General features: G+C 53.9%; 1 protein-coding gene across 1 annotated transcript in view; it reads right to left on the bottom strand.

The window, feature by feature from the left end:
- The window catches only part of CNIH3 (cornichon family AMPA receptor auxiliary protein 3), a gene marked incomplete at its 5' end in the record, with an annotated part of 96,691 nt that overhangs the window by 28,212 nt on the left and 42,012 nt on the right, over positions 1-26,467 (bottom strand). The window contains 2 exons of the mRNA XM_071219568.1: positions 15,426-15,473; positions 18,122-18,190. Coding sequence (XP_071075669.1) covers positions 15,426-15,473; positions 18,122-18,190 — 117 coding nt within the window. The remainder of the gene's footprint in view (positions 1-15,425; positions 15,474-18,121; positions 18,191-26,467) is intronic.

Below are 26,467 nucleotides of genomic sequence, written 5' to 3'. Positions count from 1 at the left end.
ACTCGGTAGAAAGGCCGGGGGAATTTTACAAACCACCCACTTCCGGGGGCTCTCCGTACAGGTCCACATCATGGAAGAAGGTGGAGAGACTGTTCTGGATGGAAGGAGACTATGGGAAACATGACCACTAAATGCAAGGTGTGGTGTGTGACTGAATCCCGGATTTGGATAAACGCAGGACATTATTGGGAGATAGGGAAGCCGTGACTGTGAGTTACGACGACAGCCTTGGCCGTGATCATGGCAGTGTGGTTACACTGGAGACTGTGTTTCCGGGTGAGAACCATGGAGTGTGTCACTGAATGATCTAGCAAACCAGGTGATGCTCTATACCCAGAGGGGAGGGAGGAACAGATACATGGGGCAAGTACCGACTCTTGGTGAAGACCACACAGTGAGTCCCTACCTAACGGCGTCGATAGATTCTGTGCCTCTGCGAGAGACGACGTATCTGAGAGAAACCAGGTCTACCACAGGCTAACCGGCAGAAACGAGAGGGAAGCTGTCGCAGCATCTCATCCACAAGCTACTGAAACGATGGTGAACAAAACGACTCCATTCCGGGCTGTACGGGTGTTCCTTACACTGATCTGGCAATATCGCCCTATGGTGGACATTTCCCCACACCCTTAGATTTTCTTTAACGGTCCCACGTGCAAACCTCACCACTGCATTGGAAACTTCGGGCGGGGGGGTGCGGCCAGGCCTCAGCATGTTCATTTTATGAGCATTCCCAAGAGGGCGCTCCCCTACATTCAGGAGAGAAGAACATGCCCTATTTTAGGTCTGACCTAGAAACACTTCCAACCTCTACAGGCCTACCCATCCCTGCTGGTAGGAGGCTTTTCCCAGCTGTCAGAGGTACCAGGAGATTTGGGGGCACTAATGACCAGATGCCTGTGCACCCCACCTGACACTGCGGTAGGGAGGGGCGGGGAGGGCCAAGGTGAAAGCCAGCCACCGGCGGAGCCAGGCCACAAAGAGCCGCTTAAATACATGCAAGAAGCTGGAACCTGCTTGGCAGAGGTGCTCGAACTTGGCTGCACATTAGAATCACCCCAGGCGTGGGTGGGCGAGGGAGCTAGTTTAAGAAATCCTGATGCCCAGGACTTATCCCAAACCAATTAAGTCAGAATCTCTGGGGAGGGGGCCCACACATCACTGCTTCTTAACCCCCCCCTGGGGATTCCACTGTGCAGCCAAGTCTGGAAAACCGTGCCCCAAAGAGCACTTGGCAGACGTTAGACGTCACGGCTAATGACCATGTGGGCCTGGCGACGAGGGGGCCAGCTACTGACTTCCTATGGTCACGGTGTCTTTACCTGCCTGGTTGCCTCTTGCAAGTGGCCCTAACCAGCTGAGAAAAGAATAGAGTTTCTGAGCAAATTGTGCCGCGGAAGAGGCCAGACTTCGGTGTCAGCCTCTGCACACGGTCTGCACGCCTCTCGGTGCACCTTCAGGGAGGGCTTGGGCTGCCAGCCTGGAGTCAGCCTCGTGGTGACACCAGCAGACACTTCCAGTAAGAAAGGACAGGGTGCCAGGTGGAAGAACGGATGACCTATGTCCTATTTAGCGCAGGGACATCCCCGGGACTTGATGCACCTCTGGTCATAAAGAGGAGTGGATACCCACCTCTGTGTCCCCCGGAAAGAGTGCTGCCCTCTGGCACAAGTAGGGCAGCTCCCTCGAGGGCAGTGCGGGCCTGCGGGACCCTGAAGGCTCTGAGAGCCAGCGGGGGGGACTTGCCACAGGGCTCAAGTCAGCCCGTACAACCGGTGTGTTGCTGCAGGCCCGCCACATGAGTGGGAGGCTGCTGGCTGCAGGAAAAGCCTTCAGTTCCCGGTAATGTCTCCCCTGGCCTGCAAGGAGAGGACCCCAGGTGGAGGAGAAGGGAGGTTAGAATCCCCGAGTCTACAGGGTCCCCCTCTGAAGCGCCCCCTCCTGGTCAGAACGGTAGAATCCTCTTGGGCGTTTCTGAAAACACCTGTGCTGTGGCCCCATGGACAGATTGGGGCTCTCTGGGGCGGGAACCCACATCCAGAGGTTTAAAAAGCCCCCCAGGAGATCTGCTGCCCAGACCGTGGAACTCCGGTCTTCGAGAAGGACTTCCCGGGCGCTCAAGCCTGCCTCTGCCTGGGCTGCACCTGGGGCACTAGGACAGCAAGCCAGCCTCGGGGCTCCGTGGTGACGTGTAGCCATGGTGACGGCCATATGGGGAAACAGACACCTGTCACTCCACAGGGGGAGTAAACATTGCTTCGTCTGTTTGGAGAAAATAACCTAGCAATTCTTAGAAAAGCACGAATTCCTGCACTTTAACCCAACGGCCTCACTCCGGGGGCCCGACTGCAGAAAGGTGCTTATTGCCAGGTCATTGGCAGGGGCCTGATACGACCAAAACGGACAGACGGTCCGTACGTGTGGAAATGACTCAATACATAGTGTGCTGTGGAAGAGTGTGAACGGCTGTGCAATTATCTGTAAGAGTTAGATCTACCACTAGTGACCTGGGCGGGGGTGGGGGGGCATGTAATGGTATGTGGGAAAAATACAAGTTACAGAAAAACAATTTTTCCATTATTGGGGAGAAGAAAACAGACAAACAGCCAACGCTGAGTGTGTGTGAATACGAGTGTGGGAGTGTGTTTGTCTGTGTCTGAACGGGCGTGGAGGTATCAGGAGTTCCTGGGCCCAAGCTTTCACAGTAGTCACGTCGGAGAGTTGGGGACAGAGAGGGGTGAGCAGCTTATTGGCACGTTCTTTATATTAGCTTAGCATCGTTTTCTAGTCAAAATGGGGGCATGCTACCTTATAATGAAAACAATAAAGAAAAACCAAAGAGCGTGCTCTGGGACGAGGCCACCTGGATTCAAATCCTGGCTGTGCAGGTTCTGGCTCTAGTCCCTCAACCCTCTGCGCTCGACCTCCTCATCAGTGCTGGGGACCACGGTGCCGGCCACACCAGAACGAGGCCCACCCCGTAGGGCAAGGACCTAGTGAGATGACGCACTTGACCACTTTGCACAATGTCCAGCATATTCCAAGCCACAAAGGATAACTTCGACATTGTCGTTAAGGAAAAACCTCGTCCTGAGCCACTAAGGGCCAATCTTCTAAGTCAAGGTGAGCAAAGGCAATGCACCCAAAGCCCCGTCCTCCCTCCGCACTGCAGAGGGGCGCCTCATGGCGGCCTTCCCCGGAGCCGCGGCAGCCTGATGACTCCTTGGTGCGGCCTGCACAGCCCTGTGGGCAGGCAGCGTTCGTTATTCCTCCCTCCAGCCCCGGCCTGCGTCACGCCGCCCTGCCACCCAGTGACAACTTCTGGGCAGGGAAGCGCCTGGGATCTCCTGGGAGGGGATGCTCTATAAATGAAGGTGGTTGCAACAGTTACAGTAACTTTGGCCCACCTCCGCAACAGGCACTTCTGCAAAGCTCACATTGCGAACATGGATTTGGTCCTGACCTTGGGCCTGCTGGGGAGACAGGAGCCGCAGCTAATTAGAATGATAACTGCCCGTACCTTGTTCAGCCTGTGCTAAGGGTCTGAGCTTGGATGACGGGCTTGGCACGCTGCTCTCTGCACAGGCTGAGGCAGTGTGAAGACACGGGGTCCAGTCCTGGGTGTTCGGTCCATCTCCCCTGGAAAATGGTGGGAGATGGGCCCATCCTTCTTTTTTTAGAAATGTAATAGACCTACAATATTATATTAGTTCCAGTCATACGACATAATGATTCAATATTTGTATATATTGCAAAAGGATCACCACAGAAAGTCTGGTTAATACTTGTCACCATACATAGTTACAGAATCTTTTTGTTATGATGAGAACTTTTAATCTACTCTCTCAGCAACATTCAATATGGGATGGAGTACCATGAACTGTAGTGGCCACACTGTGTGGACATCCCCAGGAAGGCTTTATTTTGTAACTGGAAGTTTGTACCTTTGCTATATCATTCGTGCACATCTTCTTTATCCACTCATCCTTGGCTGGGCATTAGCAAAGTTTCTATTATAATTAGTAATTTTGCATAGGCTTTGCTCGGGATAAGTTTGCTTTTTATTCTGATACACATGCAATAAAATCCAGCAGAGAATCAAAGTCTCGCCCTCTCCCTCACGGGATCACACCTGGGGATGACGGGAAACCACCAGTAAGATCTAAACCCCGGGGCTCGCTGTCCACTCTGTTTGCTATTTGCTGCGGAACAGAGTTCCAGGTAAGGCCAACCATTTCTCCCGACCAAGGGGATGCTGTCTCCGGACAGATACTTCTCTGGTGCGCAGATCCTGTTAGAGGACAAACTGCCCCTCTCCCTTCCTTCACGTACGGAAGGCCTAGCCCCAGGGCCCAGAGTGTGACTGTATTTGCAGACAGGTCTTTAAATCAGTGATTAAGGGTCAGCAAGGCTGTTAGGACGGGCCCTGATCCAAAATGACTGGTGAGCAAAAGAAGCGCACCCGAGCCAGGTCCTTGTAAGGAGACTAGCGCACAGACGCACACACAGAGGGACGACCCTGTGGGTGCACAGCGAGCAGCTGGCGGTCTCCGAGCCAAGGAGAGAAGCCTCAGGAGAAGCCAGCCCTGCCGACACCTTAACCTGGGTCTTGTAGCCACCGGAACAGGGGGGAATAAGTTCCTGTTGTCTCAGCCCCCAGTCTGTGACACTTTGTCATGGCGGCCCAAGTGGGCTCACGGACCCCCCGGGACCCTGCATTAGAGAGCGCCGAGTCTCCTGGAGGCTCTTGCTCCCAAACCACCCATTTCCCAACAGTCTCTTAAAATGGAGAAGATGCTTTTGATCAAAACCTCTCAGCCCATTTTTGACCTGGAGGATGAGAATCAGCTGAGAAGGGCTGGGGGCGAGATCAGAGACCAGCACAGTGCGTGGGCGCCTGTGGCCGACAGGCGATTGCGTGAATGCAGAAAGGCTGGGTTGCTGCGGGTGGTGTCCAAGTTGCTCTGAAAAAACCCAAAGGTGCAGAACTGTGCTGGGAAATGCAGGGAAACATAGTTTCATCCCTAGTGCATGGAGACGTAAGGACTGCGAGAAAGGGCAGGGGCTGGGGAAGCAGAGCCGGATCTGAAACCAGACCCGGCACGCCCCACCTGAGTGACCTGGACAAGTGACGCGAGGCCTGGAGCCCCAGGTCCCCACCTGCACCGCACAGGGCTGTCAGAGGAGAAAGAGAAATACTGCGATTTCCTAGGTATGGGGCCGAGCAGGGACGAGCTTACACAGTTGACCTGCCCTCGCCAGCTTCACCATCTGCTGAGGCAAACCCACACTTAACAAACTGTGCACCTCTGACTGTCCCCTCTCACACCGCCCTCCCGCTAAAGCCCAGAACAGCTGTGCTCGCCATACGTTATCGATAACTACGGCGACCCCACACCCAGCGCTCCTGGCTCCTGTTAGCCCTGCGTGTCACCACGACCGGGAAGCGCTCAGTGGCGGGCACCGAGGTCTCGCTGACACAGACAGATTTCACAGAAGCTCGCAGAAGGCGCCTCGCTTGTCATTTCATCATTGTGCCCTGCCGACATGATCTGAACAACGCGTGTCTTCCCTGTGGAGGGGAACCTTGTGCAAGTGGCTGCTTTATGGGGTCCCCACCAGGACCTCGGTGGCATGGACACCATCTCGCCCAGGTGTGTTGAACGCTGGCAGCAGTGAGGTCACCGAGGGAAGGCCGCGGCAGCAGAGCTGTGGTTGCAGGGGGTCGGCCGCCCACCTCCCTGTGCTACAATAGGGGAGCATCGTCCTCCAGGACGGCATCCCGGCTCCGACCATTGGGCAGATACAGAACGGAAACAGTGCGCTTCTTCTGTCCCTTTGGAACAATGGCACTTTGCATTTCTACAGCAAACAGAACATATTCTGTGCGTTCTGTTGCCTACCGCCTGGCCTGATCCAAATGAAACACAGCTCCCTGTGTTTTGCAATTGTCTGTGCCATAGAGACAGCTTAGGGATTGGAGCCAGTGATGCTCTGTGCTGGAGGGGGACCAGTGCCCCAAATGGCTTCAAGACTAGCAAATCGCCTGTGTGTGGCAAATGGAGTCGGCACGACAGCGCAGCAGCACGCTCTTCCCTGGCGAGCAGCTGCATCTGGAGCGCCGGGATCGACTCCGGAGAAAGGCTCCTCAGGGTCTCGGGGCTCTCTGTGGGCCCTGCCTGGGAACAGGCTGGTGGTGCCCCGTTTTAACTTTAGGGAGAGGCAGAGGCTGGGTCACGCTACAGGGAATAAGTGGCTGTGAGGATTTGGTAATACTGGCACATTTTGTGGCCTAGAAACATAACCCAGAAATGTTTCTTGCTTTTTCAGCAGTTTGGAAAAGGGCAAGCATTTGGAGGGCTGAAAAATAGATTTTGTTACTTCTCATCACGTTTTGGGAAGAGGGAGCTTCTGGAAGCAAAGCTCCCACTAAGAAAAACAAGTTGTCCGCGGAATGCTGGCAAAGAGCCGTCCCGCTGGGCTGACCATCTCTGAGGAAGTAGGAAGGTGGGGACTCGCTCCTTCGGTCCACTTAGGCACCCGGTAGCAAATTACTGCTTTTACTCTGGTTCCATTTAGAAAATGACAGCTCTCTAAATCATACCCCGGAGGACTGAGAAAGGAACAGGCCGCCTCGCCTGCATTGCTGCAGCCTGGCTTACCCTCCAACCCAGCGACGTGCAGCCTTGCTGCACATTAGAATCGCCAGGGGTGTCAGCAGGCGAGGGTGCTTTGTAAACCCCAGTGCCCAGGCTGCAAGCCAGACCAAAGAAATGGAGACTCTGGTGGTGGGGCCCAGGCCCAGTACGGTTCCCAGCTCCCCGGCTGATTCCAACGTGCAGCCAAGGTTGGGGGTGGGAGGCTCCTGCTACCTCCACAACTGTGCAAATGCACTGTGCAGGCGGGATGCTCTGATAGGACGAGGCACCTCACACCTGCCGCTGGCCTTCCTTTGGTCTCCCAGCCTTGCTTTAATCCCGGGCTCGGCCGTAAGAATTCTGCCTCCTGCAGAATTCTGCGTTGTAAAAACAATAGTTCAAGCCATTGCTCGGCTGCTGGGCTCCAGCTCACTAATCCCTTTTGCTAATTGACGCGAATCAGACACCACGCTGGGCAACGCAACGGATACAAAAATTAGGTGGCTGAGATTCCTGCCTTCAGGGATACGAGTGTGTACAGCACATGGGCAAGCGACTGTAATGCAGGGCGAGAGGCTGTCGAGCAGGATTTCAGAGAAAAAGCTAGACCACTTTTAGCTGGACCGAGCATGCCTTCACAGCTGACACATCACACCACACACACACTCCACACACACACACTCACCCTCCTCAGCACATCATACAGGACTAAGCAAGCACACAGCAGGTGCTAAACGGATGAATTCTGGCTGAGCAAATGAATGAACTCATACAGTACTCACTGGGACCCACCAAGGCCAACACCAAGGACCCTTCTGACCCCCATTTTACACAGCCTGCTCTAAGCACCATCAAACATCACCTCGACCTCTCATGTCCAGCCTGTGTCCTCCCTCACAACCATGCCCCCTCCCACTGCCCTTGAATTCCTGGGGTGCCTGTCAGAGGCAGAGTGCCCTGCACTGGCTGCTCTGCGGCCCGGATTCCTCCCCTAGGCTGACCCGCAGCTGTCCTCCTGGGTCCACTCTCCCTGCTCTCTGGAATGAACCCCTGATTTGGGGCTGAGCATACAGATCCCCAAAATAAGGCCAGGAGTGGCCATTTGCCTAAGACCTGACTGAGGAGTTAGGTGGAAGTGGTGTGTGTGAATTTTGGGTCATGTCCTTCACAGGAGTGGCCCTTGTCCATCTTGCTGCTTGAAAGGACGTCCTGGTGTCATGTCCTCATAACCACGGGTTCAAGGAAATGCTCTCGTGATGCAGCGTTCCAAAGGCAGGAGCAGCCTGGAGCCCCAGATGACCCTGGGAGGCAGACCCCCCACCCCCCGGCCTGCACAGGCACCCCCAACACAGTGGGCCCCCTCGTGTCTTTTACTCACAGTAGAGCCCATGTCCGAACGCTTTCCTACCACCCATATATCCTGCAGTGCCTGGAGTCCCTTGTTATATTAATGAGAAGAGGGAGTCGTGATGGAAACCCAAATTATTTCTGTCAGAACGGTCAATGAGTGGGTGACTCCTCATAGCAAAACTGCCAGGAGTCCATAAATCTTTACTGCTCAGACGGTCAGCCTGGGAGAATCTGCTTTGCTGATGAACGCAATACGTTGATCGGCCTCTTTCTTCTGCTCCCACCGTCTGTGGCAACTGCGGGAGGAACTGACCGACTGTCACTCTTGGTTAGTGGCCTGCAGAGACTGGCCTCCCATGGAGGGACAAGCAGCTCTGTAGAAGGTGTGGAAAGTCACAGACTCCTCTGGAGGGAAGCAAATGAAAGCAGCCAGGCACAGACAGAGAGAGCACAGGCTCGGGAGCCAGACGCGTGAGCTGGGTGGCGTTGAGCAAGCTGAAGGCAGATGTCACCCAGCTCACAGGGTTGCTGTGAAGATTTAGTGACAGAGCCAAGCCTGGGCCTCTCCAAAACCCTACTAAATCTGAACTTCCCGGGACTGGGGCGGGGACTATTAGGGTTCTCCAGGGAAACTGAAGCAAGGGGATGTATCTATGTGTGTGTAGATATAGCTATATCTACCTGTATCTATGTATCTATATCTATCTGTATGTCTATATCTATGTCTAATCTGTAGATCTCTATCTCTTTATCTGTATCTATCTCTTTATCTATATCTGTATCTATATGGAGAGACAGAGAGATTTGAAGGAACTGGCTCCTGCAGTTTTAGTGGTTCAGTCAGTCAGTTCTGCAGGGCGGGCCCACAGGCTGTCTGGCTGTCTGCTGCAGAATTGCTCCTTGCTGGGGTCAGGGGAGGGGTGGGGCTTCGAGAGATCGGATGAGGCCCACCCACATTGCAGAGGGAATCTGCTTTTCTCAGGGTCTGCCAATCACACCCTCGCAGCGACGTCTAGCATCACATCCGCCCGCGCATCTGAGTGCTGTGGCACACCAGGCGGACACATTGAAAACTAACCGTGACCGGGACGGGCATTCAGGGGTTTGTGCTTTCAATGATCTCTCTAGACATGCTCTGAGGCCCAGCCAAGTTTGGGGGCCACTCTCAGCGTGCCCCTGAAGTCACCGACAGTTTCAGGGTTCCTCCCGCACCACCCTGAGGACTACCGGACCTCTGCCATTTGTGAAGCTGGTCGTACCGGCCCCACAGTTAACCCAGAACCAATGTCTGTCATGCTGTGGATCGGTAAGGAGCTCCTCCCATACACAGTGGGACGCAGCAGGCTGGGAGAGGCTGCCCGAGCCCAGGGCCCAGCTCCTCCTGGGCCGTCTGCAGTGGAGTTGGCAGCCACCTGCATTTGCCCGTGACTGTCAGCCTCTGCAGTTGGAAGGCCTTCTCCCTGTCCTCTCTCCCACAGCAGATCCAACTCCTCGGACCCTCGGGAGCCACTAGGGGAACTGCTTAAGAGTCAAAGCACGTGCACCAATCGTCAGAGTCTCCTACTGGTGCCCAGAGTGCTCCTCCACGCGGGCCACCCAGGGGAGGCGCATCTGCAGCATGTTCAAAGCACAGACAACTAGACCCTCCCTTGATCCACGCCCTCTGCCCTGTACCACTGCGACTCTGGGCTTAGCCGTCTGACTCACTCAGGCGACATCAGTCACTGGTAGATGTGATGGAAGCTAAAGCTTGAAAAAGTGCTTGTGCATGTCCACATCTTCTCTTGCTTCCCTCCGACACCATGAGATCAAGCCTGGGCTAGTCCCTGGCGGACGAGATGTGGACCAGAACCACCACCGCCCCCAGCTGAGGCCATCACAGATTAGCTAATGGTCTGCTGAGTGCCCCAGCCAAACCCAGAATAACACCTCCTTCTCTACACAAGCCCAGCCCAAATCCACGGCACCAACCAGATGACCCCGGGGCCAGTGAGAAATGTAAATCGTGGTTGTGGTAGGCTGGTTGAGCACTCTATTCCCGTGGCAGTGGGGAACGAATAAGGATGAGGCCAGCCAGCGACCCAGGCCCCTGACGTGAGGGCACTGCTGTGATGTCCTCTGCTTCTCTGGCTGCAGCCTTGGGTGCAACATGAGGATGCAGCCCCCTCCGGCCTCCAGGTCAGCAACCCCGTGGCAGCACCCCTATTTACACAGCGAAGAAAATGTTCCATCCTTCCCTCAGACTAGCCAGGAGTTTGCCACAGAAAGTATCTGAAAATAAATTATGCAGGAGACACAGTTCCTGAGCTAGTTGCAAGTTTTGTTCCAGGATATTTTTACTTCAAACATTCCCTCTAGGGGTGGTGAGCTATCCTACCAAGAAGTTAAACGGAATTAGAAGAGAGCTGTAAAGGAATCCACTTGGCCCCATCACGGTTAGCGAAGCATATTACAGGGTCCCTGAGGCCCCACGTGGCTCCTGGCATTGGTATCCTCCCTTTCAAATAGCTGAGCAATATTACTGCAGGTATGGTCCTTAAGGAGCATGTTGCAAAGAGAACCAACAACTTCCCCCGCAATGCGGCTGATTAACAGCGTGGACGCTGGTTAGACAGACTTGCCTTCAAATCCCAGCTCCACTAATTTACGACACATGACACCCAGGGATATATGCTTAACCTGTCTCAGCCTTGATTTCCTCATCTGTTAAGTGGGGCCACTCCAGAGGGTGGTGAGGATTAAAAGCATTAATATTTTAAAGGCACAGAGTAGTCACTCAAGAAATACGAGCTGCTATGGCCATTGTCATGCTTTAGAAACCCTCCAGGAAAGAGAGAATACTGATCTGGAAAACTTCGGAGCCAGGGCTGGGCTTTGGAAGGCATTCCAAGCAGCTGCCTGTGAGCTTCTGTGGCTTTTCCCACCGTACTGCGTCTCTCAGTTAAAGTGCACCGCCCTCTCCTGAGTGCAGCGAGAAGGACTGCGTTAGCAGACAGAAGCACTGGCAGTGGAGTCAATCCCTGTGGCAGGGAGTCCCAGGGATTAGAGACGCAGCAAGGTCTTCACCGTCCTTCCGAGTGTATCAATATTTGCATGACAAATGCTGTGCTCCAAAGCCACGTGGGTCTTTCTCTGGGTTCTGGCAGATAAAGGCATTGAGTAGCCTCCTCTTGGGTCAAAGAAATTGGGACAGAGTTTGACACTGTCTGCTTATAACTCTGTAGAGTCAGCAAATGGTTATCTGTGGCACAGAACAAAATCGCTTTTTGCGGGGGGAAAGAGAAGATGTTCCCCCTTCAGAAAGTGGCACACGTTTACAGTATCGGTCAGCCATTGCCATAATAATGCTGCGTAACAAATCACTCCAGAGGAGTGATCATTTTCACTGGCTCCCACATCTCGAGGTTCACTGCCGCTTTCACCCCACTGAGCTGAAACTCACTTCAGACCGTGACGCCTTCCCTGAGACAGGGAGGGGCCTCCGAGGCACTCGAGGGAAGGGGTGTAGGCGGCCATGAGCACTAACGTCTGTGGCCTGACCACCGCCACGTTCTTTCCAGAATTGAACCTGCCCTGCCTGCCCCCTCCCGCCGGGTCACACCTCCCAGGTGAACTCAACACCCCCACGCACCACAGCCCCCACCCATTCAGCCTCCTCTGCCTCCCTCAACCCACTGGTGCCGCTCGGTGGAGAGAGGGAGAGTGGTCCATCCGCTAGAGCTTCTCATGCCCACCAATGTCCACAACCCTGCGGTGAGACAGGACACGCTCTTGGGGACGTCAGGGCGGGAAACGGCCAGTCACAGAATTGCCACGCCAGAAGGGGCATCCCAAACGAGGCCACTAGGTGCCCCCCCTCGGGCGGGCTCAGTCTAACCGCACGGCGTCCGAGACGTGAGGCTGCCTCACCTGGCCTAAGGGAGGTGCGCATTTCACACCTTCCCGGGACGGCCAATGCAAACACTGGATGACCACAGCGTCTAAAGAAATTTTCTCCTTATTCTCATTCCTGTCTCAGGCTTTCACCTGGGTTCATTTCCTGGAACCAGGCCCGGAGATGCAGCAGCAGGCCCTCGTCAGCCTCCTCCCCACGAGGGCCCTTTGCGTGCCCAAAAGCAGCTGTGAGAGCATCTTCGGTTCTGCCTGGTGCCGCCTGCTCTCTGACCTGCACTTCACAGCGACCCACGGAGCCCACGATGTGCTCGGGGGGAGGAGAGCAGCGCGAGGAGTGGCTCTTGCCATGAAAAAAAAATGAATCATAAGCCCAAGTCGATACAAGAATCCTGCAGTTCAGACAATTACCCCAAGAACACACTTTCTGATAATTACAGAGCTAAAAATGGATCCGCTTTGCAAACCCCTTCCTTTCTCCGGAGAAAGCTGAGGGGGTGGTTTAACGACCGCCAACTGCTGAGCTGCATCACATTCTGGGGTGTTTAGGAGACTAGTTCCAACAAATTTCTTGGAAGGTGCGCTTCCCAGAAGGTGGTGGTGCTGACTAGACCCATTAACCTTCCACCATCCCCAACATGCACTCACGGCCGGGACTCTGAACCCAGAAGCCCCTTCAGAAGGAAAGAGCCAGGAGGCCGGCGGCCTGGGCCGTCCTGCCTTGTGACTCTGCTATCAAACGACTCGCACCTAAGAGATTGGGGGGCGGGTGCTAAGGGGGATGCCGCCAGCCAAGGACGACCCCGGCCTGCTTCAGTGCCGAGTGTGGGCTCAGGGATGTTAGAAGGAGTTTCAGGCAGCAGCTCAGGGTCAGGATAGTAATAAAAACAACATCTGACACATGCTGAGCGTTTATGAGCTAGAGGCACACGCTATTCTTGTGACCCCCACTTCAGAGTCGCACTGAGGGGTGCGCACCTAATCGGGCAGAAGCCTAAGTACTCCACCACCACCCGCCACCACCTTTTGGGTGGCAGGAACCAGAATCGGCTGAGAGAGATGTTAATAAGAGTAAAATGCCAACGACAAAGAGGGCAGAAGGTGGAAACACACCGGAAAGGAACGGGACGGACAAAGTGTAGGTTAGAGACCCTCTGTGTCCACAGTGGATACAACACAGTTCAGTGTGACTGTAAAATACAAACTTGTGTAAGAAGTAAATGTACTAAAAAATGTATGTCGTGGACACTGCTGACATGATGAGCCATAAAGATTATTGATTATCCCAGTGTTCCCAAAAAGGATGTAGATTACAGAGGGGCCAGAAAACTAGCTTCAGCCATGAACTTACTGGATAAATATCTATTGAGAACCAGGGGCAGGCCATGGCTATTCTCCCTCCCATGTCACTAGAGGTGACGTGACCAGAACAAAGTCGTCGTCCAGTGGGAGGAGACAGACCCACATGCCCCCGACGTGTCTGTGGGAATACAGAGAACTACCAAATCAAGCTAAAAAACAAGACGTCAATGGCCAGACCATCAGAAACACCAACAGTTTAAGATCACATTCAGAAAGAAATCACACTGTGTCGATGAGAAATGGCCTTGGGAATCCAGGGCACAGAGACACGGAGGCGAAGAGCTAACAGCCAAGTGGCAAAAAGATGGATGCGCTCACGGCAAGAGGAGCGGGGCAGGAGGAAGACGCCACAAGGAAGTAAAGCCTCAGGCACGTGGCTTGTTTCAGCTTCAGGATGATCGCGGGGTGCTCGCCCCCCAGTGCAGCTGCCTGCAGGGGTCAGAATGCCGTTAGGCTGCGGACCGTGTGATCAGACACAGTTGTAACACCCCAAGTCTTGGAGTTAGTGTTTCACCGACCTTGAACTTTCCCGCGTGGCATTTCCCACCACAAGGAACAGTACTCGCAGTGGGCTGCACAGAAGCAGCAGAGGCGGCAGCATGTGAAGAAGAAGGAGTGCGGGTACGTGGAAAGGATGGAAAGGGCGGAAAATGGAAACAGGCCCTTGCAGCACCTCTTCCTACAGTAAAGTGCCTCAGTCTACCGCTTATAGAAACATATGCCCAATACATGCAAATTTGCAAATGACGAAGCTAATTATCACACAGCCTGCGTACTTTGATATCCTTGGCTTTGACTTTGAAAGGTCCAAGGGCAGAGGCAGCCACAAGCCATTGCTAACTGGCTGGCCAGAGTTAATCATCAAGCTGTGTGGAAGGATGAGCCCGGCTAAAATGTCACGGGTGGGGATTAACACTCTGCCAGAGAACTCAGGAGGGTACCTTCAGCACGGGGGAACAAGAGCAACTTGGAGCGTGACATTCCTTAGAATCTTAAGGAACAAACCAGAGACGACGGAAGCGACAGCTGGAGTGGGTTACTGGTGTCCAGGATATCACCCCGGAAAATAACCTACAAATTCGTGGATTACCCTTAGTACCAAATGCTGTTGGGTTATTTCCTACTCATTCAGTGTTCACTAGGAAATCCGCGTGTGCTTTCACTCTTGGAGCGAACCTCACCTATGAGGCACCGGACATGGAACTCTAACACACTAAGTTTAAAAGGAGAATAAATAGCTAGAAAAGTATTACCTTCTTGGTTGAGTTCTCTCTCTCAATGAAAGACATCATTACAGAAATACAGAAAACATTCCAAAACTTGCAAAATCGCTTCCCTACTCTCGGTGTTGGCCTGGCATTTGGCTCCTCTCCTATCCACACAACACTCAAAAGCCTCCTTTCGAGTCGACAGGCAGCTTCCTCACGTCCCATAGCCCGTCTGCGCTGGACAGGGGGCAGGGGCATCCTCGGGCTCAGGGCTGTAGACAATGCAAGTTGCTGTTCTCTGGAGTTTGCTGTAAAAACACACTTTCCTGACTGGAGAGGGGCAGACTGGCCTCTCTGGCCCCCGGGCTACGTCGCAGAGTTGTGCTAAATACCAAGCTCGAGCTGCATGCACACCCATGGACACGCGTGCACACATGGCTTCCCGCACACACTTGGGGCAGAGGTGACCCACCGCCCACCCACTCAGAGCAGCTTTCTGAGTGAACACTTGGCTGCCCCTGAAACAACAACTCCCACCCCACCCGCTGACACTCCCAACAGTGCTGCCCATCAAAGTGCCGAGCTGAACCCTCAAAGGAAACCCACCACCCAGTAAAAAACTTCCCCGGGTCAGGCAGGCAGGCAGGGGCGGGCCTGAGCCCAGCCCGGACAGGAGCACAGGCCGTGAGGCGACGTCAGCTACGAGTGCGGCCGTCCTTATACAAACATGAATGACCTCTGATCCACCCAGAGGGCACTTCACGTGTCCAGTGCTGTCCCGACACTTTGATTAATGGCCACCCCTTTTAATTAGCTTCTTTTGTCCCTGGAGGCTTCAAAACACCCATTACTGGCCCTCACCTCCCCGTCCCCCGCCACCATTTTCTCTCCTGGGGTGACAGGGCGGGAGCAGGCACTGGGCCTGCCCGGCCACTTGCACTGAGTGACCACACATGACCGGCGCTCTTGCACTGACCTTGCGCAGAAGGAAACAGATGCGCTCAATGTTCCTCAGCCGTTCCCTCTGTCAGGATGCACAAGAAAGAAGGGAGGGCAAGGGTTAGAGCGAGACAAGCCTCCACACTGCGCCACGGTAGAGGAGGCGGAACCCACCAGAGGCCCCCCCCAGCCAGACGGCCTGCATGCTCCCACCGGCAGCTTTTCCTAACAGGAGTTCTTCCATCTACCTTGTCAGAGTCACCTGCTCATAACCACTCTCCCAGCAAACCATGCGGGCCCAGCTTCCCTCTCAGCCCAGCAGAGGTGTCTTGCCTTTCTCTCTACAGGCCAAGCCTCTCTCAGCCCCCCGGTGCCGTAAGGTGCTCAGACTGCTGACCGGGCACCGACATCCTAAAGCCTGCAGCCAGCCTTCCCGGGGGACTTCCCACTTGGGTCTCAAAGAGCAGAACTGTCCTGATCGGTGGCTAGGACAGAGACGTGCTCTGCCCGTGGCTTTATTGCTCTAAAGGGAGTATATTTAAAGGACGTGATCTCTCCGCTGCATTAGTCAGCAGCCGTGCCCCGTTTCCAGTCGAGGGCTGAGACTTCTCAAGCCGTCCAAGCTCATCTCCCAGGCCTGGCCCACTGCCGAGGGAAGATGCTGGGCAGGTGAGAATGCTCGTCCCACACACTAAATGCCCCTCGCCTTTCCTGCAGTGACTTCCTTGGCTTCTGAAGCCACTGTGAGCACAGCTGGGGCCTCTCCGGGCTTCCTTCAATACCAAGGCAGTTCGGTTGCCACGGACGTGGTAAGGGCAGTGAGACTCCTCAGGGGCCTGCAGAAGACGGGCGGCAGGGACACTCTGGTTCCCCTAATTGAAGCATAAATACAGGGATTCCTGTGCACCCTTCAAGCCCAGAGGAAAGAGCCCAGGTCAAGACAAATTAGTGCCCACATGTCAAGAAAGAGACCACGTGCTCCTCCACACGCGTGCATATGCGCACACGCAATGTGTCCACACACAGAGCCAGCGTCAGAGCCGCCTACGTGGAGAGCAATGGGCAAAGGGGTGGGATGCCAGGTGTGACTCGGTGGTACAGGACACACACGAGAGCCTCCCCCAGCAAGCCGGAGCCCCCACAGGCCACCTCTCGTCACCTTCCTGTGGTACAGAATGCCCAGCAGTGCGTGGAGGGGGAGGGGTAAACAAGGGGAACTAGGAGTGACACAGAGCATTTTTCCTCCTTCCCACATCCCGGGAGGGCTCCATAGCAGCTGCAGCTTCAGGGGGTCTTAGTCCAGAGAACCAGCCGGCCTCCTGAGCGTTCATTCAGAAACGCATCGCACCGTTCAGCTGCTCCTCGTGACACACGTTCTTCCGGGGCTGTTGTCACCCACCATGGAGGCAGCTTTTTCAAGCCACCTGGTCCTGAAATGCCACTCAAGTCAGGGGCTTCACAGCCCTAAAGAGCTTGCAGATGAGTTAAATGAGGCACCCAGGGCATTTAACTTCCTGCCAGGGATGACAGTATAAGAACTGGGAAGATGTGTCTAATATTCTTCCACTGAAGGTTTCTATGGATTGTTCTGAAACCTCAGACAAGAGGCTTCCCCTGGTGGTTTCCATCTCTCTGTGAGATGTCTGGTCTCCAGAGCCCGGGCCACGTAGTCAGTTCACTAACTAATCAGAAGCGTGGCTTTAATAAGAGCAGGAAGGAGTGGAGGTCCTTCTTCTATGCTACACAGCTTCACCCTTCGATTGCCATTCATTCTCTCATCCACGAACCGCTACTGCTGTGTGCAGGCTCTGTTCCGGCCCTGACCTCTCGGGGCGGCTCCTTGGGACTTGTGCTGGTCCTGGTTCTCTTCGTTCCATGTGAGCCAAGGAACGCGCGTGGCGAGGGGAAACGGGCTCCGGGACACGCCCCGGGGTTCCTCCAATCATCCGCACCCCAGGGCGGGATGTGCATGGCGGAACTGAGCGGCAGGACAAACGTCTTCACCAGCCTTCGCCCTGGGACCACTCAAGAGGGACCTGGGCGTTCTAAGTGGGTCGCTTTCTAATTTGAGCCCAAACAGACGGAGGGAGGAAAGCGGCTTCCCTGGAATTCCAGACTAGAGCAGCCCTGGGCACCTGGCAGATGTTGACAAGCCAGATGCGAACCTTGGTGCCAAACACAGAAACATCCAGGGGGAAGGGAGCCCCGGGCCGCCCCTCCAGGTCTGCCGGAGCCAAGGCAGCACAGGTGGGCAATGGAGACGCGATGGGCTTCAGAAACGACACACACACACACAACATATAGTGCGTGTTCAGGGGGGTTTAGAGGTTTGTTCCAGTGACAAAACGCGGCTTTGCACGGTGGACTTTGAAAAGGTTTGTCTCCGTTTCAGAGAATCAAAGGGTGCGATGCCAAGGAGCCTGGGTTTTATAAAATCAAGTCTCTTAAAGAGGCAACGTCAAGCAGAGGATAAGAACACAGGCCTTGGGGACTCAACAGCCCCAGCGCACCTGGGTTCTTGGGACTGCTATACTCGACTCGCAGGATAAACCAAGACCTCAGCAACCTCAAGAACAGCAATTCTGCTCCATAGCCTTGAGCTGGGCGTGAAGGTGCAGCCAGGGCTGAAAATGTCCTTCACTCATCCTGCTCATTGAAACCTCGCCCTCCTCCCTAGGCCCTGGCTGCCCTGCGGTGACACCGCCCTTCCCGCCACCAGCGCCCTCCACTTACCGCATGAACCGGGTTGCACTGGTCTATCGGGCTCTTAAAATCCGTTCTTAACTCGTCAAAGGCAATGATCTGAAATGAAACACATAGGATGACGACATTAGTGCAAGGGTGAGTCAATACAATGTGTCAAAAGCTTCCTGGAGATTTGCTTCCAAGTAATACAAGAGGCAGGAAGAAGGTGTCAATGATGCGGACCCGCCAGCAGTCAGTTGCTCTCAGAGCTGGTGATGGGCACTTGGTTGATTGCACTCTTCTATCTACTTCCGTGTTTGCTTAAAAATCCCCAAAACGGGAAACGGGGGAGATCTGGTCTAAGGGTTCCTACTTGCAACTTGTAGATAAATAAGTCCTGGAAATCCAACACACAGGACAGTGATTCTAGACACAAAACTGTGTTATCATAACAATTAAGAGGGTAGATCTTAATTACTCCCACCACTAGAAGAAACGATGATTATGGGGTGGCATAGAGGCGTTAGCTAGAGCGACAGTAGCAACCGTGTTGCAATAAAATGTATCACCTTAAACTCACACGATGTTGCAGGTCAGATATACCTTGATTTTTAAGATCCCCAAAACAAAGTTTCTTAAGCTTTCTGTGCTTTACACGGATGATGGTGAGAGCGGGTTGGGCGTTGGATAAAGGCACAAAAAGTGCACTTTCGGCTTCTCTCATCTCAAGAAGAAGCTGTTGATTTCTTATCTTGTTTATTTTGGTAGAGACACCGATTGGAAGTAAAACGGACAGATGTCAGGAAAAAGGGGGGGAAGAGCAAGAGCAGAGCTACCGGTCATAGAAAGGACCCCACTGTGGCTGCCCATGGGCTGGATCACCAACTCCTGGACAGTCAAGGCTTCTCAGCTTGGCCTTTTGGGTCAAGTTCATTCTGGACGGAGACTCAGAGCTCCCCAGAGAGCAATGGTTTCCCCATTTGTCTGGAGGAGAGAACACTGGAGGTGACCTTCTCCAGGTCCAGAATGAGACATGGCATGTCCGCAGAAAGAACTAACGAGAGGTGAAGCTCCCTACCCCAGCCACCTTGTCCCTAGAAGGGTGACTCAGTGACAGAACAAGGTGGTATTTGGCCAGTGGGCTGCACGTAAACGGACAGAGCAACCCGCCCCCCCCGGACTGCACATCCCAGGGGGCTCCGAGCACTTTGGCAGAGCTGCCTAAGCCATGCAGCCAGCATACCACCACTGCGCCCCTGTTCCAGCGACACGGGGCTGAGAGTAGGTGCCCCGTGAGCAAAAACAACCTGTTTCCCTCTGCAAAGCAGGCGTAATTTTAAAGCAGTCGGATGTCATCCGGATTTCAATACTCCCACAGAATTAGGAGAAAATGCTGGTATAATTTGTATCCGATAGCCACATTTCCATACCATTCCTTGCCAGGTAGCTAATTATCCAGGCTGTACTTGAACCCTTTGGTAACAAGAAACTAATCACTTACTGAGGACGCTCATCCCACTCCTGGCCACCTCTAATTAATCATTGTCTTCCTGTATCTGACATACACAGGCCTCCCCGAGGCTGCCGCCCACTGTCTAAGCCGGGGTCAGCCAACGGCAGCCCGAAGGCCAGATCCCGCTGCCGCCCATTCTGGGACAGCCTGTGAGCCGCGGAGTGGGGTTTACACTTTTAAAATAGTTGGGAAAAATCAAAAGAAGAATAATATTTTGTGTAAAAAGCACATTGCACTAAAATTCTAGCTTTCACAGAGTTGGATTGGAACCGAGACACATGCATCCTTTCGTACGTCGTTCCTGCGCACGTCCACACTACAAGGGCCAAGCTGAACGGTTCCTGCAGACACCATGTGGTCGGCAGAGCCCAAAATAGTTACTATCACGTCTTTTACCCCAAGAAAAGCTGCCAATCCTGGTCTATTCTTTCATGGGCCCTCTAGAGCTACACTGTCCAATAAGGTATTCGCATGTGGCTACGTCAATTCAAATTTTAATTAGTTAACATTCAATTTAAAAATTCAGTTCCCACATGTTAATTGCCCAAAACCCACATCTGTCTAGCAGCGACTGAACAGCAGGGACGGAAAACACTTCCAGCATCGCAGGAGGTTCCGGTGCACAGCACTGCTTTAGAGGACAGAGCCCCCTTCCCGGAGGCGCCCCGTGAGGGCTGCCCGCTGCCAGGGGCCCGGCTCCCTCCAACCCAGGTTTCTGTAAAGCGGTGCTCAGTCGCCTTGTCATCCTCATAGTCCTGCACTGACCTTCCCGGTAAATGTCTGCACTAAAACGGCACTGCCAGAACGAAACGCCATGTTCAAGGGGAGGCCAGCTAGAACGGAGAGTAAAAGTGTCAGTCACCTCCTCTGCTCTGTGACCTTTGCCTCTGTTAATGCAACCTGATAGCATTGGTTTGGGGACCACATCATACCCCTGGCTTCACACTGGCCTTGCATTGCCTGATAGCCTTGGGGTTTTTTGCATGCACTCGACTCACCTCATACTGCACGCACCATGTTTGGTTTGGGGGCCTAAGTGCAGAAACAGACTTATCTCTTGAATTCCTCCCTATTCATTCTGGTCCGCGGGTTCAGTCTGCTGAGACATGATCTGTCTCCCAACTACAAATCCTAGCGGGCATGACGTCCTCAGCGTCCACACTCACCTCCAGCCTGGCATAAACACGAAGCGAGCAGGACGGGGGGCAGAGACCCAAGCTCGCCACCCTAGCTCCCTCGAGGCCGGCGTCAGCAGCCCTTCGGCCTAGTGTCTACCCAATTATAAAGACAAGGCACCATATTTTGATCCAGCCAACTGAAAGTAAGTCTCTGGGTGGCTGTAGAACCCCCCACTGTTGGTGCACCCCATATCAGCTCCCTGAAGAGAACGGGCACCCAGGGAGGAAAGTCAAGCGTCCACATCGTGGCTGTGGCTGGAGACACCCCTGTACCCCAGTCCTGACCTGTGCCCGTGTCCCCTTGTAAGTGCTGGGAGGTGGGTCTGGACTGACTCGGGGGGAGAGGTCCCGGGGGATTCCAAGCTGCCGAGCCAGTTGGAGAACAGGTGACCGCTGACTCCCTCAGCTCCTGACCTAGAGGAAGGGGTAAAGGAAGGAAAGCCCACAAGAGTAGCTTATGCCTTCGAGCTCCGTGAGAAAGCAGGTCCTTCACAGTGCTTCCTGGTGATGGAACCGGGAAGGTACACGATGGGGACACAGGCTTTCAGTGTCCCCACCCACATGTGGCAACCGCTCACTGCTTGACGGTCACTCAGTGAGCGTCCTTTACATATGGCCCCTGGGTCAGCCCTGCAGAGACCAAAGTCCGCAAGGTACAGCTCCTGGCCCCATCGGCTTCCTGGTCGGGAGTGGGAGACAGGCACATAAATGGATCACTATGTTACAACGTGTCAAGCGCTATAATGAGATGGTTCTAACAACTGTTACCATTTGCTACACGCTCACTGTGCCGGGCTCTGGGCTCCACGCTGCCCAGGCTTTTTACTATTTGATCCTTCCATCACCTGTGAGGCAGGTGCTATTACTGCCCCCACTTTAGAGATGAAAGAACGGAGGCCAAAGGAAGTTAAATGACTTCCCCAGGATCACTGCTCTGGGGTCAGGGGTCAAACCAAGGCTTCTCGTCTCCCTGCAATGAGGACTAAATAAAACAACACCCACAAAGCCTGGGCACAATGTCAGTCTCAATCCGTATGATCACTTTCATCGCTGCAGTTAGTTGCCCCATGCAGACTTTTGGGCCCCACCTGCCTGGCCTCATGACTCTCCTCCCTCCCTGGCCTTCAGCACAGTCATCGGCTTCACACAAGCCAGGGGAACCAGGCACTTCAGCGGGGAAGTGGGGCAAGGGGATGGGGTAGGAGCCAGGGGCAGCACCGGCGTGTGAAAGCAGCGCCCGTCCTGTCCAGGTGGGAGGCGGAGCAGTGGATGCTGGGAAGGAGGCTGGGACCAGCTGCCTCAGGATGGGTCCCAGACCCGGGTGTGAGAACAAATTGGGAAACACAGGGCATGGCTTATGCACCGGTGTCTCTGCCAGAATTTGAAGACCTAGCTGGTTCCAACATTGCTTCCCTGGTCCCGTCTAGTTAACAGCAAACAATGACACCCCAGAGCCAGGCACTTCTGGGACAGAAGCCAAGAGAGCGGGAGATGGGGCAGGCCCAGCCAGCTGGCTCTTGCTGACGCTCGGCAGAGTGTCCCAGGCTCCAGCTGGCGGCCGTCCTGGTCACGGTAAAATCCAGAGCAGAGGGGCCAAGGAGAAGGCCCACACACTCTGCCGACCCGTGGGGGACGTGGGAGCAGCCTCTCTGAAGGATATGAGCAGTGAGGGAGGAGAGGTGGGGGCAGCAGCCTGCAGCATTCTGGTGCCTCCCTGGTCCCAGTTGGGCAGCCACAGCCCCCTGCTCCACCCGGCCTCTGACTCATCCAGCCCGCCCAGCACCACCACAGGCCACTTCAAGCAAGCCTGAAACTCAGAGCCTGCTATTCCGGTAACCGTTCCAGCCCCAGACTCCACCGTCCCCCACCAGACTCATGCTTGCTCTGGCATTCCCAAACAGGAGACTTCAGGAGCAATTTCTGGCCCACATGGTTAAGTGACCCTCTACATGCCCCCTGGGTCTTGCTTGGCCTTCAGCATCCCCTAGGCTCTTGGAACTACTCCTCCTGGTCATGGTGTCCCCAGCTCCTCTGGGCAAGCAAGTGGCTCTGCTAGTTTCCAGGCCTGCTGCGCCCCTCGGCCAGCCCGGCCAAGCTTTGGAGGAGTGCACGTGCAGGTCTGAGAGAGAGTGTGGACGTGCATGGGGTGTGGGGGCTCCCACACCCCAAAGTATCTTCCTGGAAAAACCATCATTATTCATTCTCCCATTTCCCAGGCCCGTGGTAGGAGCTGGAGGAGACGCCACAAAAAGCAAGGCAGCCAAGGCTCTGGCCTTCACTGGTGACAAAGACTCTGTCCTCGACCAAACCTCAACTACGTTTCTGCCTTGGGCTTCCGTGTCCACCCTGGCAGAGTCCCGTGTTAGCGAGAATCCTGCCAAGTTGGTTTAGGGAGAATCCCCACCCCTGGTATCTGGTCACCAGGCCTGCCTCCAGCAGGAATCCTATGGAGTCACTCCCGGAAGAATCCCCTGCCCTGGAGGGCTCCCCTTAATAATTTTCCCCCCGCCAACCCCTCCCCCCTGCTCCATGGCTACAAATCCCTGTGTGTCCCTGTACTCAGAATTGAGTCTGATCTCTCTCCCCTGTTACAATAGTTTTGAATGAAGTCTTCCTTTCCTCGAACCTCATTCTCTTGCATTAACTCTGAAAAAGCAACAGCCTCAGGGAATAGCAGCCTATGAAGAAGGCATTGATTGCTCTGAGTGTGCCTGTGAATTCCTCAATCAGACTGAAGGCACCGTGTATAAAAAGGGAGGCAGGACTCCCAGCTCTGGGCCAGGACTTAAAATTGTACAAGTTGGTTGTGGTGAGCTGCTTTTTGTTCTTTTTGAGGTTCTCAGGGGCCGAGGGCAAATTAACCCTACTCCCTGGTTCCTGGCGCGTGAACGCCATGGATCTGGGCGAGGCCCTCTCTTAGTCCTGCTTTCGTTCATTTCCTCTTATCCTATTCGCCCTTTCCCTCCGCCCTAGAGGATCATTGGTTTACGTTTCACGTGTACCTTTCTTTACTGAGCTCTTACAAAGAACGTATCTATTTGTGTGCACATACTTTAACGGGCCTAACTTGTGTCTCGTTCTCTTTCTTACTGTTTGCACCCGGCAGTGTGGTCAAGTGTAGCCACTGCATTTGGTCTCTCCAATGAGAGACAGAGACTGATTAGACCTGTGTCCCTCAAGCAATGCTACAAAATCCCCTCGCATGTCCCCGTAGGGACTGGTGTGCCAGGTTCTTTGGGATTTATACCTAGGAATGGAACTGCTGGGCCCCGTTGTTGATGGTTTTTTAAATTGAACTAAGTACTCCCCAGCTGCATCCCAACCACCCCGCCAGCACTTGGCAGCTTCCAGCTCTAGGTTTTATACCCTAACGGGTTTTAAGTAATCTTTTTGTTGTTTTAACTTGTATTTCTCCAGGCAGAGCCTTTCTCCATATGACGGTTAGTCTTTGGGGGTTCCTTTCTGTTAGGTTGTCTGCTTAGCCGCTCTGCCCATTTTCTGTGGGATCACTACTTTTTTCTTTTGGATTTCCACTTGTTGCCGGTACGTCGTAGATGTGCGCCCTCCTTTAGTTTTAGACACACGGAATACCTTCTCTCATCTGCCGCCTGTTAATTAACTTGTGTCTGTGGCATCCTTCACTGAATGGAAATCAATCCATTGTTGCCTTACAGTTTATACTTTTTGAAGTTTTAGTTAAGGACTCCTTCCTTGCCTCTAAGACACAAAGGATCCACTAGGTTATGAGTGTCCCGGGGATTATAGGATGTGATGCTCTAAGAGAGGAGACACTTTGTTTTGGTTATTGCCCCATCCCTAGCCCCCGGGGTCAGGGCCGAGTACACACTAGTTGCTCAATAAGTATCTGCTGCAAGAATGAATGAATGAGTGAGTTTACCCATCTTTATATCTGTGGCCTAGTGTTTGCAAAAAATGCTAAATGAGCACAGGAAAAAAATGTGAAACATTTTAAACTTCTCAAAATACTTTCATAAATAACTTCCTGGGTGGATCACAAATACCCGCCCAGGTCATCTAGCAGACAGGCCTCCCTAGGTGGGAAGGTGTGTGCCTAACGACAAATTGCTTCCGCACCCAAGATGGCACCTGGGGCAAGCCAGCGTGCGGGGCGCAGCTCCCTGAGTCACATGTCTTCCCCACACGTCCCGGGACTCAGAACCTCCACTCAGGCCACTAGCCTCCAGAGCCACTAATTAACCAACTGAATTTTCCCACATTCAGGAGTGTGTGAGAATGCTCTACCTTCCAGAAAAGTTATTTCAGGTGGTATACTAGAAGCACATACAATAGTGAAAGATACTTGAACACAAAAATTAGATGCAGGAACGAAATTCAAACCTACACAAAATGTAAAAATTTAGAGGGGGAAACACACACACACAGACACACAAAGACCCAAAGAGCCAAATTAGTTGGCTGGAAATCTGGGATCTAAGTTGCCCAGAAGCTAACGGGCGAAGAGAGACCAGTTGCGTAGTTCTCAAAGTTGTCACAAAGGAAGCCCGCTAGCCTCTCGTGGTGGGGGTGGGGGGGGGGGGGAAACAAACTGCCCCCGGCACTCACGTCAGAAACGCACTTTTTGCACTGGTTTTAACTCCAGCACAGTGCACACGCACGCTGCACAGCAGACACAGCGACAGGCGTGAGGCTTTTACCGCAGCCACCCTCGTAATTGCCGAGAACGCAGCGCGGAGCTGCGACCCCATGAGAACGATCTCTCTGGGAGGCTGGATGAGACTGTGCGTCCTGGTTTCCAATGTGCTTCCGGTGGTCTCCCACTGATGTGTCTCCCAAGCAGGCCTCTGACAACTGGGGCACAGGGACCTGGAGGTCAGGTTCCTCAGCGAAGACCTAGACCCCAGGTGACTCGAGCTGCTCATTAGCGGTGGCCCTCTGCAGCTTGGAGGTCCCGTGTGCCCACAGCAACATTGACAATGATTTGTGAAAATCAATGAATCGAACCGGGCTCCTCCCTCCTGCCTGCACGTCCACTTTCCTTCTGTCCAGAGGTGAGCTGTGCTAGAAAGTCTCCATCGACCCCTCCAGATCCCTCCCCATGCTTCCCCACCACCCACCCGTCTCCTTGCCCTCTGGCTTTCCATGTTGTTAGGCCAATCGGAAGCACCAGCAGAGGGCTGCAGGGTCCTAGCAGCTTACTTACTCCCCTCTCTATTGGACTGTGGCTGGGCAGCATCTCTGCTCCTCCACCCGAGGCCACAGCTCCTGTCAGGGGACACCCCACCCCTACACCTCTCAGGAAGTTCGGGGACTCCCCTTGCTCTCTCCCCTTGCCCCTTCAGACCCAGGCTGGTGACAGCGCCCCCTTCTGGTAGGTCCTGGTGCTTCACTGTCCCTGCTGATTGCTCCATCCTGCCTCTTCTTTGTCATCAATCGGTCCATTCGTGAAACTCTCCTTAATTACCTCCTCAGAGTGTGCCATCTGTCTTCTCCTGGGACCCTCACTGACACAAGAGCTGCAAGAGACCAGAATGTTAGGCCGCACTGCCTTTCCTAAAAGTTAAGTAAAGAAATACCCTGGGAGACATTCCAGCACGTGAACAGATCATGGTTGAGTCCTCAACAGTCTATGCCGGAGAGAAGGAAACTATGTGGCCTGGAAAAATTTCCAAGCAAGCACTGCTAGTTACTAGTTGCCTAGTTGCTCAGCAAAGGATTTGTTTG

The sequence above is a fragment of the Desmodus rotundus genome, chromosome 10 (genome assembly GCF_022682495.2).
Source record: "Desmodus rotundus isolate HL8 chromosome 10, HLdesRot8A.1, whole genome shotgun sequence".
NCBI lineage: Eukaryota > Metazoa > Chordata > Mammalia > Chiroptera > Phyllostomidae > Desmodus > Desmodus rotundus.
This window is presented reverse-complemented; position numbering and strand designations above follow the sequence as displayed.